Below are 12,228 nucleotides of genomic sequence, written 5' to 3' on the forward strand. Positions count from 1 at the left end.
ACAAGACTTAACTTAATGGACTTAAAAACAGACTGATGTTTTTCCCTCTTTTTTTCTCTGCTTCTTTGTTTACAGAAATTGACAATAAAGCTTCTATCCTACTCCTTGTCGCTGTGCTTTCTATGAACTTAAAGCATTTCAAGCGATATCAAAGCTCTTACTATTTGAAAAGACTTTATATAATTTCAAACAGAAGTTAGAGACATGAATCAAATTTATTTAAAAAAAAAAGTAAAAAAAAATAAAAAAAAAACCTCCGATGCTTATAGTTTATTTTTTTGCCGAATGTAGGACGGAAGAAGAAGAAAAAAAAGATAATGCATATCTTAACAATGCTAAACGAGAGAATATAATGGAATATATAGATGAGTGAGTGAGCTAGACAAAAAAAATCTACGTGCGGGGTTTTTTTCACTTGAAGATTGAAAAAAAAATATAAAATCAAAAAAAAAAAAAAAATGTGGATTGTAGAGTTGAATATTATTTAAAATTTTTTAATAAACTTATAGATTATCTACAAGTTTATCAAATTCTAAGAATTTTCCAGTTTAATTTTTTTTTATTTGAAGCGAGAGTTAAAATAAACTGTCTTGGTTTATTAGAAGCCAAGAAAATTCATAAAGTTTTATAAAGCTTTATAATTATGATTTTTCTTAAGTGAAAAATGAAAAAAAAAAAAATTAAAAAGTTTTTGAAAAGTTTTAATGAATATTTCAAAATAAAAGTGAATATGAGTGAAATTTTTCATGAATATCAAGCCCTTTTTTTTGTAAGGTCTCAAATAGGTATACTTACTATGCTAACCGCTTCAACATTCAAAGTTTGTAATATGATAAAAGAAAATAAAAAATAAAATTAAAAAAAGAAATAGCAATCTAAAAAATGGGATGATCATCTAATTGGTCGATAAGTAAATGACCTCTAGAAACTGCATATCATGCTGCTTGTACTAGGCAGCAGTATTTCAATGTGATTAGAACAATCCGCTACAAGTGACCTTTTTTAATAATAATAATAATAATAATAATAATAACAATAAAAAAAAAAGGTTCCATTATTCCGGGATATTCTTTCCTCATTTTTTTTTTTTAACCTTTGGTGACAATATTCATAATACCCATTATCAGCTCATTGTTACCGCTTTAAAGATTGTCAGTATGGTTAACTAGTTTTCATTAAAAAAAAATTAAAAAAATTAAAATTCTTGAAAAAAAAATTGAATGGCTTTTATTTTTTTTTTTTTTGAGGATTTTCATAGTGGAATTGTTAAATAACTTGCATTAGTGGGACCAAAGAAAATATTACTAATTAATTACCAAGCAATTTATGGGACATTAAAATGTGAAAAGTAGAAAATCCTTGAAAAAACAACCCCCCCCCCATTTAAGCCCTAACCCTGGATTGTAAAAATAAAAAATGAACAAATAGTTGTATTAACAATTAAATTCCAGCACATTTGAAATTAATTGACATGATACAAAATTCCTATGGGATGTTTGAAAAAACTTGTTAGGATACAAACAAATAAACAACAGCTGGGTTTTTTTTTTTTTTTTTTTTAATCTGGCAAAAGGTATTACCGTCAAACATTACAGTGATAGATGGAAATAAAAAATAAGAAATAAAGAAATATGGATACTAATTGAAATGATAATAAAACTACAATTTTCAATTCAAAGGAAATAAAGACACATGTTGAAAATTTGGTTTTCAAGAGATAGTCTGTAATGTTGACACAATATCAAAAAAATACCAAGTAGCAGTAAGCAGCAAATTCAAATATAATTTTAAAAGAAAAAAAAGCATTCTAGTCTTGTAAACTTATTTAAAGGAAACTTTAAAAAACTGAACTGATAATCTCTAAAAAAAAGCAATCTTTTTAAAAACTGAATTATGATTATTGAAAAGTTTCTTTAAGAGATAAAATATATAAAAACTTCTTCTAATTATAAATCATTGAAATGTGATAAGTAAAGTTTCAAAAAATGATTATATCCACGTGATTCCTTAAACCTAACCTATATGTCTAATGAATCACCCAAAAAGAACAAAAACCCGCATATACCAAAAAAATAAAAAAACAAACCTGCAATTAAAGAAGAGAAATTTGTCTGTTTCGTTTGTTTTGTTAAAAAAAAAAAAGGACAAAAATCTTGAATTTATTATATAAGCCCACGTGCATATTATATATTATTATTATTATATTTCATATTAAAGTGTAGTATTGCGGATGGACTTAAGTAGAAATGTAAATCTAAAAACTGATAGCCAGCACCTTCCTCTCTTAGCAGGTCCAATATATTTTCAAGATGACATGCTGATATCAAAGGATTTTATATAAAGCTAAACTTGCTTAGGTATTTGTTTGCATATTACATACATACAAAGTTACAAAGTCCTATATATATATATATATATATATATATATATATAAATGACTTGCATCAATCAGGTCAAAAAGCACAGTGGTTACCAATGAAATAATTAATAATAATAATACTAGTCATTTTAAAGCCAAGCCATTTAAAGTGGACCTTTGATCCCTTTAAAAATTAAAACACATTCTATCATCGCATTTTAAGGAGATGATTGATAATTTTTTTTTTAAAAAAAAGTAGTAACAGTAAGAGTTATTGACTTGAGTAGAAAGGTTTTAAAGATAATAAATAAATGAAGTTAAAAAAAAAGCCACAAGTATTTATTTACAATTACTTTTCATCATGTTTATAGACAATTACGAGTATGTTAACAAAAAGAGTTATAATTACCTCACTTCAAAAAAAAAAAAAACAATAAACACGACTGTAGGTTATACCCCAAAAACCGAGGTATATTTCGGCACCAATCAGCAAAAATATGACAATAGGACTTGTTATTCACAAATGTCAAAATAAAAATCACAAGTCTATTTAATAAAAATATAATTGTATATATAATTAAAATCATATAAACTATATGGTTTATATGATTTTAATTTAAGTCTTAGTTAAGTGGTTTTTGAAATTCTTTCTCATAATGATTTGTTTTATTTTAATATTAAATTAAATATGAGCGGCTTTTGAAAAAAAAAATGAAAAAAAAGAATAAAATAAAATTTATAATAGACTTTGAGGAAAAGAAAAAAAAAATAGTGGAATATAAGTAGGATGATGAGACCAGTCTGAATATCAGTAGCTGATAAGAAAAAAAAAAGTTTACTAAAAATATAATGGGAATTACATTAGTACAACTAGTTATCTTCAATATAACCAATTATATTTTTTCTTCTTCTTTGAAAAAAAAAATAATGGTTTTTTGATATTCTTGGAGATGGAAAACAAATACTTTTTTTTTTTTAAAAAAAAAAGATAAGATTAAATTTAAACACCTCTCATTCCCATGATTAGTGGAACAAAGTTCTCTTTTAAAACTAGCTTTCTTTATTTTGGTTACAATTATCCGAAGTACAAAACTTGCTCTAAATTTGTATGGACCTAAGCTCTAGTATAGTGCTTATTTTCTTTTTTAAAAAAAAATTTCTGTGAGATAAGCCGAGATGCTCTATTTTTTTTTTATTTTTTATTTCTCCTTCAATTCTCCATAAAAGCCTATATAAAAATCATAGTTTAAAACAGCCCTTCCAACCGCAACAACCGTCCTTAAACGGCATCGGCAATTTTTCTTTTTTTTCTCTCTTCAGATTTTAATTTTTTCCTCTCTTTGTTTTCGTAGTAGTGTTTCTACAGCCATAATAAACTCATTTCTTTTTCCAGCAACACCAATAGTAATATATAGTAAAGCATATAGTAAAGTATAGTAAAGTATATAGTAAAGTATAGGTTTAGGGCACACATCTCACCTAGTTTTAAAAGCCGTGTATGTACCAACTAACATCCCGATTAAGACGGCCCCTTTTGATAAGCTTGCGCAATCGCGTTCTTATCGCGATACATACGCTGGGCTTACACATGTGTGTACACTTATGTACATGGACAAAATGTGTATTGTATATATTAATATAATAAATAATAAAACAAAAAAAAACAAAAAAACAAAAAAAAAAAGTTGAGGGTTATGTATTCCTATTTCTTGCGAGAGAATAGAACTGACAATAACCAAAAAAAATAAACTAAACATGGATCAAATCTCTTTAACTCTCAACATTATATTAGATGAGGGCATCTCGTTCCCGGAGCTTGCTTACCTCAACAACCTTCCTATTTCTGTCAGGGCATGAAAATCAAAAGATAAAATGTTGTTTGCTTTTAGTTTTTAGTTTTCTTTGAAATAAAATTTGAGATTTTTTTTTGTTTTTTGTACGGTTTGAATAACCTTAATTAATTAAAAAAAAAGTGATAGCATCTTGGAAACTATAAAAATTTGACCCTTCGTCATTAAAATCTCTTTTTATTTTTTTTATTTTATATTTTTCATTATATATATATTCTTCATTATTCTATTTCTTCAATAGTTTTATTTTTCCTTAATAGATACTTCTTTGCTATTCTCTTTATTTATTTATTTTTTTTTTAATTTCCAGTTTTTTAATCAATACTTTTACTTCTACCAATTCAACCTTTTCAACCTTTTCAACCTTTTCAACTTTATTCATTTTCACAATGCACATTAATCCTGATGCAATTCCTGGAACAGTCCATCTTGTTGATCAAGAGGGTACTATGAACTCAGCACATCACGACAAAAATGCTAAAGAAATTGTCTTGTCACCAACACCCAGTGATCACCCTGATGATCCCCTCAATTGGTCTCCTCGCCGAAAATATTTGGCCATGTTCTGCATGGTAGTCTACACTTTTGCCACAGGTGTCCCCACCGCAGCCATCTACTCCGTTCTCACACCGGTTTCTGAGCAAACTGGTCTCTCACTCTCAACTCTTAATGAAGGTACCGGTTACATGTTTTTGTTTTTAGGTCTGGGGTGCCTCTTTTGGCAACCTTTGGCCATGCAGTTTGGTAAAAGACCAGTATACCTTTTCAGTACTTTTGCAACAACTCTCATCATTATCTGGGGTCCCTATACTACAGGAAATGGTACATGGATTGCAGGTAAAATTTTGCAAGGTTTCTTTAGTGCTCCTATTGAATCCCTTTGTGAAGCTTCTGTTGCAGATGTTTGGTTTGAACACGATCGTGGACGCTGGATGAGTTTGTACGCCGTGTCTCTCCTTGTCTCTAATTTCCTTGCCCCCCTCATTGCTGGTTTCATTTTGGAAGGTCAAGGTTGGCCTTGGGTCATTTACTGGTGCAGTATCTTTGGTGCAGTCTCTTTTGTCTTCCTCTTCTTCTTTATGGAAGAAACCAACTACTCCAGAAAGACAATTGCTGCTGACGATGTTATTGCCGATTCTTCAGAGTCTATTGAAGAAGATTCCCTTTCTGAACCTTCCCCCAAGAATGAAAAGATGAACCATGTTACAACCACCATTGTCGATATGGAAGATGGCGTTGTTACTCCTATTTATGAAAAGAAGTCCTTTATTGGAAAGTTGCAGCTTATTGATACCTCCCGTCCCATTGAAAACCTCAAAATCAACTTCTGGAGACCCATTACTATGATCCGATTCCCCGCTGTTATGTGGGCTGGTTTCTTTTATGGCTCAAATCTTGTTTGGTTCAATGTTCTTAACGGTACCGCTTCTTTGATCTTCACTTCCCAATACGGATTCTCTGCTTCCATGACTGGTGTTACTTACGTTGCTCCCATTATTGGTACTTTTATTGCAAATGCTTACACTGGTGTTTATGGTGATAAGTTCAAACTTAAAATGGCCAAAAAGCATGGCGGTGTTTATGAACCCGAATTCAGACTTTGGCTTACTATTCCCTTCCTTATTCTTTGCCCTGCTTCTCTTATTCTCTGGGGTGTTGGTGCTGCTCACGAAATCCATTGGATTGGTCCTGTTATTGCTATGGGTATTCTTGGTGGTTGTGTTTCTATCGGTTGTGCCATTCCTGTCAACTACTTTATGGATTGCTACAGAGAAATGGGTGGTCCCGGTATGGCTCCAGTTATCTTGATCCGCAACTTGCTCAGTTTTGCTATTGGTTACGGTATTACTCCTTGGGTCACTAACATGGGTCTGCAAAACTGTTTCATTACTGCTGCTTTTATTTCCCTTGTTTGCAATGCCACCTTCTTCATCATGGTCATTTATGGTAAGAAGTGTAGAGATAACACCAAGAGTACTTACTGGGGTTACGTTAAGGAGGCCATTGACAAGGGCATGACCCATTAAGTTTTATTTGTACAGTTTTTATAAAAATTTGTAACTTGCAGTTTTTGTTTATTTTTCAATTTAAAACTATTATATTTAAAAAAAAAATGTGCAATATATTTTTCATTCATAGTGTTGATATCTTTTACAAGAAACTAATTTCCCAAATTTAGCCATTTGCATAGTTATCAATCAGCATTTCCGCTTCGTCTTTCCCAAACGTTGAACATTGCCAAATTTGGATACTAGATCCTAGGGTTAAAATGAACGTTTTTGGCGGTTAATGTATATACAGGTTTTCAGAATACCTTGTAAAAGTCATTTTGAAGGTTCATTTTGAAGATGCATTTTGCATTTTATAATAAAAACAAAATACAAAATACAAAAAATTAAATAAAATGACAGATTTGTTTACTACCTCCTCTACCCCCACACACATAAATATAAATATAAATATATAATGACATTCAAACTGATTTAACTTTATCATTTTGGTTTATTTTGAAGTATTTCAACAAAATTTATGGTTTTTTTTTTAAAAAAAAGAGAGAAAAAGGACTGATAGTTTGATAGCCCCTTTATTTTTTTTATTTTTTAACCGCCAGTGACTTTTTTTTAGGGGGAAAGGCTTTAAATGATATCAACAAGAACAACAAAGCAAATAAATGTCCCCCCACACATACATACATATACATCACTTTTGAAATTGGTACTGATTACAAAAGTATTTCGGAAAGGCACTTCCTACACAGGTTTTGACTTAAAAAAAATATCTCTTTATACGTCTAGAACTTAAAGAAAAAAAAGAAAAAAAAAACAAACGAATGCCAGCTAACATGTATTACTGAATTTCTAACCAGATGACTCTTTTTTTTTTAAAAAAAAGCTTTAACAATTTCTTATTTTCAATTGTTGTTAGACATTATAGTAGTTACTACTTCTGCCGATTAAATCCACCATTCACAGCTTACAAAAAAGAATCACGTGAATGAACCACTACAATATACAGTATGTCAGCAAAAAAAAAAGGTCTAGCAGAACAGAAGCTTCAAATTTAAATTCAAACGCAACTGGAAAAGGTCGAGGAGTATATAAAGTCATAGTCATAGAAATTAAACTCAAGCTATTATTTATTGGGTTAAATAGAAAAAAGCGGCTAAATACTAGGTCTTATAATGCATTTTTTTAACAGCTATTTTTCTTAAAAAAAAAAAACAATTGCTGTAATGCTCAAATCGCTGAACACTCTTGGGCGTTATTATTCAATCTTTCAGAGGAAATGATGGTAACTTTAGCGCTCTTGATTTCAAAACTTTGATATTGATAACAAGAGCTATCTAACTTTAACTGCAAGCGTAGTGAGCTGGAAACAGTTAGGCACATTTCAATCAAATGTCCTTTACTAGAAAAAGACTATCATAAATCTCTCCTGAGATGGACATGTCAACTCTCTTAATAGCCTAAGTAAAGGGCATAAACCTGTGAGCTTTATCTTTTCTTGGACGAAATAAAAAAAAAATTAAAGTGTTGATCAAGACAAATGGAAATAAGTTTAATAAGATTGATATTTAACATGATGTTCCTCGTTATCCGGAATCAAAAAATTATTCTTGGGCTGTTGGAGATGCAATGTTGAAGTCAAATCAAAAGTTTATTATAAAAATGAAAAGATATATAGTTGATATAAAAAGAATAGCATCGATGATGAATTTATATATTTCTATAATACCTTGAATAAAAAGTATAAAAAAACATTTGATATAAACTTAATAGCTTTAAAAATTTACAATTTCAAAATTAAACATCTAGAAGAAATTAAAAAAAACATTAACAATTTAACTTAAAGAGAAAGACTTTACAGTGACCTTAAAATTATTTAACCCTAAATCTGATCTTCATAACATTTCTTACACTACTTTAGGCAAACTTAATGTTCTAATGACATATGTATTAACTTTTTTTTTCTTTATTTTTTATTTTTTATTTGTCGATTGTGTTGTGTTGTGTTTCTAGTATATCGACCCATTATGCTTTTGCTTATTTCAATGTTATGATGGCTGGTCGCAACATAATGAAGGAATGCCGACCTTAACCCTACTGTTAGGCCACTTCTTTGATTACCAAAAAAACATATCCATAGTTAATTAATTCATTTTTTCAGCCTTTATCACATTGATTAACTTGCTGTTTAACAGAATTTGAATTGAGATTTTTTCTGGGTTTTGCTCAATGTTTGTCAAAAAAAACTCAATCTACCAATTGTTTTGGTGTTTAAAAAGATACACTTCATTATAATCAGTAATTAATCAGTAATTACTGAAAAATTAAAAAAAAAACAGCAATTTGAACAATCGATCAATTAATAATTAGTATCATACAAAAATTATAATTGAGTATTGTAAAAAAAAAAAAAAAGAAAAAAAAAGTATAAACAAAGTTTATAAAGAAAAAGGTATAAGAGTATTTCAACTCAGATATTATGACAACCGAGGGATTCGAACCCTCGCCTCCGAAGAGATAGGAACCTTAATCCTACGCCTTAGACCAACTCGGCCAGATTGCCACGTGACTTGTTGTACACTAACAAATCCGTTCTTTCTATTATCATTCATATAAATATTAGAAAATATTTAACATTGACATTAAAGTTAGGGGAAAGGGCTGGATGGTGTAAAGGATAACACGTTCGCTCGAAAGCGGAAGATACTGGGTTCGATTCCCAGAATACCCCCTTTTCCTGAGGATGTGTACGGGAGTATACACCTAGACTGAAAACCATAGGCTACCCTGGTTACAGGAATGCCGACTCTTCCGTACAGTCTAAATAGCCTACAGGTGATTGCGGGCCGTATCTCTGACGGAAGAGATTAAGAAATACATGGGCGTCCGTGAAGATAAGTGGAAATGGGTTGGGAAGGTTTTGGGACCGACAGACTGGTTCTCCCTGTTCCTCGTAAGCTGGCATCAGGGCCCATCATCCGGGCTACCGGAGACGCACAGAACAGAAACCACCCGTACTAAAAAGGTACAAATGAAAACCGGCAAGTCACATAGTCAGACAATAAAAGGATAGCGCAGATGCTGATGTTATATAGTTCTATAACCCTTGAATAAAAACAAACAAACAAACAAAGACATTAAAGTTGGGGAAAGGGCTGGATGGTGTAAAGGACAACACGTTCGCTCGAAAGCGGAAGATACTGGGTTCGATTCCCAGAATACCCCCTTTTCCTGAGGATGTGTACGGGAGTATACACCTAGACTGAAAACCATAGGCTACCCTGGTTACAGGAATGCCGACTCTTCCGTACAGTCTAAATAGCCTGCAGGTGATTGCGGGCCGTATCTCTGACGGAAGAGATTAAGAAATACATGGGCGTCCGTGAAGATAAGTGGAAATGGGTTGGGAAGGTTTTGGGACCGACAGACTGGTTCTCCCTGTTCCTCGTAAGCTGGCATCAGGGCCCATCTTCCGGGCTACCGGAGACGCACAGAACAGAAACCACCAGTACTAAAAAGGTACAAATGAAAAACCGGCAAGTCACATAGTCAGACAATAAAAGGATAGCGCAGATGCTTGTTTGTTTGTTTTTATTCAAGGGTTATAGAACTATATAACATCAGCATCTGCGCTATCCTTTTATTGTCTGACTATGTGACTTGCCGGTTTTCATTTGTACCTTTTTAGTACGGGTGGTTTCTGTTCTGTGCGTCTCCGGTAGCCCGGAAGATGGGCCCTGATGCCAGCTTACGAGGAACAGGGAGAACCAGTCTGTCGGTCCCAAAACCTTCCCAACCCATTTCCACTTATCTTCACGGACGCCCATGTATTTCTTAATCTCTTCCGTCAGAGATACGGCCCGCAATCACCTGCAGGCTATTTAGACTGTACGGAAGAGTCGGCATTCCTGTAACCAGGGTAGCCTATGGTTTTTCAGTCTAGGTGTATACTCCCGTACACATCCTCAGGAAAAGGGGGTATTCTGGGAATCGAACCCAGTATCTTCCGCTTTCGAGCGAACGTGTTACCCTTTACACCATCCAGCCCTTTTCCCTGATAGCGCAGATGCTGATGTTATATAGTTCTATAACCCTTGAATAAAAACAAACAAAACAAACAAATGACATTAAAGTTAAGGGGAAAGGGCTGGATGGTGTAAAGGATAACACGTTCGCTCAAAAGCGGAAGATACTGGGTTCGATTCCCAGAATACCCCCTTTTTCCTGAGGATGTGTACGGGAGTATACACCTAGACTGAAAACCATAGGCTACCCTGGTTACAGGAATGCCGACTCTTCCGTACAGTCTAAATAGCCTGCAGGTGATTGCGGGCCGTATCTCTGACGGAAGAGATTAAGAAATACATGGGCATCCGTGAAGATAAGTGGAAATGGGTTGGGAAGGTTTTGGGACCGACAGACTGGTTCTCCCTGTTCCTCGTAAGCTGGCATCAGGGCCCACCTTCCGGGCTACCGGAGACGCACAGAACAGAAACCACCCGTACTAAAAAGGTACAAATGAAAACCGGCAAGTCACATAGTCAGACAATAAAAGGATAGCGCAGATGCTGGTGTTATATAGTTCTATAATCCTTGAATAAAAACAAACAAACAAACAAACAAATTTTAATTTTGATAATCTTTCCAAAATGGTCACGGGAGTGATCATGAAGAAAGATAGTCGAAGGATCTTGAGTAATATTACTCAGTTTCGCATAGGCTATGGCAATTTCGGCGCATGGTTTAAAAAGTTTAGATTCTTATATAATGTTTCTGTGAGACCATTTGTTAAATATGGGTTAGAAATTTGGCATCATAAAATCTTGAAGGAGAATTGGCAAGTTGGAAATGGTGCAGAATAAGACTTTGAGAAGAGTGGTTGATGTTTATCCCAGAATTTATTTTGAAATATTAGAAAAAAAAAGTGATATTAAACCATATTGTATTTTATTTGGTATATTAACAATTAATACAATTGTATTTTTAAAAAAATATGCCAATAGTTCAACTAATTATTTGCATATACAACAATCAAATAGCTATCACAATAATGAGAATGGGGTTTCCATTTCAATACCGTTCAACAATCTTAGTTTATAATGGTAACCACTATATTTATAATTTTTAGTAAATAGTGAACATTTCACAACTAGAACACACTAAACTTTATAACTGTTTACCTCAACATCTTTATTCAACTCTTTCAAAAATCTCAATCCAAGGCAAAAAAAAAAAAAACCAAGTATATAGATACTTAAAAACACAAAAAGATAATGGTCTCTGGCGGGATCGAACCGCCGATCCTCGCGTATCACAAGGAAGTTGCTTGTTTATTAGCACGATGCCTTAACCAACTGGGCCAAGAGACCTTTTAACTTGTTGAAAGAGTGACCATTTCGATGAAAATAAGCTAACCTGGTTAAAAAAGTAAATTTAGAGAATGCTGGCGGATTGTTTTTTTCCCAGAATACCCCCTTTTCCTGAGGATGTGTACGGGAGTATACACCTATACTGAAAACCATAGGCTACCCTGGTTACAGGAATGCCGACTCTTCCATACAGTCTAAATAGCCTGCAGGTGATTGCGGGCCGTATCTCTGACGGAAGAGATTAAGAAATACATGGGCATCCGTGAAGATAAGTGGAAATGGGTTGGGAAGGTTTTGGGACCGACAGACTGGTTCTCCCTGTTCCTCGTAAGCTGGCATCAGGGCCCATCTTCCGGGCTACCGGAGACGCACAGAATAGAAACCACCAGTACTAAAAAGGTACAAATGAAAACCGGCAAGTCACATAGTCAGACAATAAAAGGATAGCGCAGATGCTGATGTTATATAGTTCTATAATCCTTGAATAAAAACAAACAAACAAACAAACAAACAAGCGGATTGTTTTTTAATCTTTGAATAAAAACAAACAAAAAAACAGGCGGATTGCTTTTTAAGCTGGCATCAGGTCTTGTTTTTGGGCTGTTGGAGATGCAATGTTGAAGCCAAAATTAAAAGTTTATTAT

At 33.0% G+C, this 12,228-nt stretch overlaps 1 protein-coding gene across 1 annotated transcript; it reads left to right on the top strand.

Annotated features, from left to right (window-relative positions):
- Positions 1-4,598: 4,598 nt before the first annotated feature.
- Positions 4,599-6,236, top strand: SAPINGB_P002426 (uncharacterized protein; the record flags this gene model as incomplete). Its single annotated transcript, XM_031997145.1, has 1 exon — positions 4,599-6,236. The coding sequence occupies one exon, from the start codon at positions 4,599-4,601 to the stop codon at positions 6,234-6,236; it is 1,638 nt and encodes a 545-aa protein (XP_031853036.1).
- Positions 6,237-12,228: the final 5,992 nt, after the last annotated feature.

The sequence above is a fragment of the Magnusiomyces paraingens genome (genome assembly GCF_902498895.1).
Source record: "Magnusiomyces paraingens strain CBS 517.90 genome assembly, contig: contig2, whole genome shotgun sequence".
NCBI lineage: Eukaryota > Fungi > Ascomycota > Dipodascomycetes > Dipodascales > Dipodascaceae > Magnusiomyces > Magnusiomyces paraingens.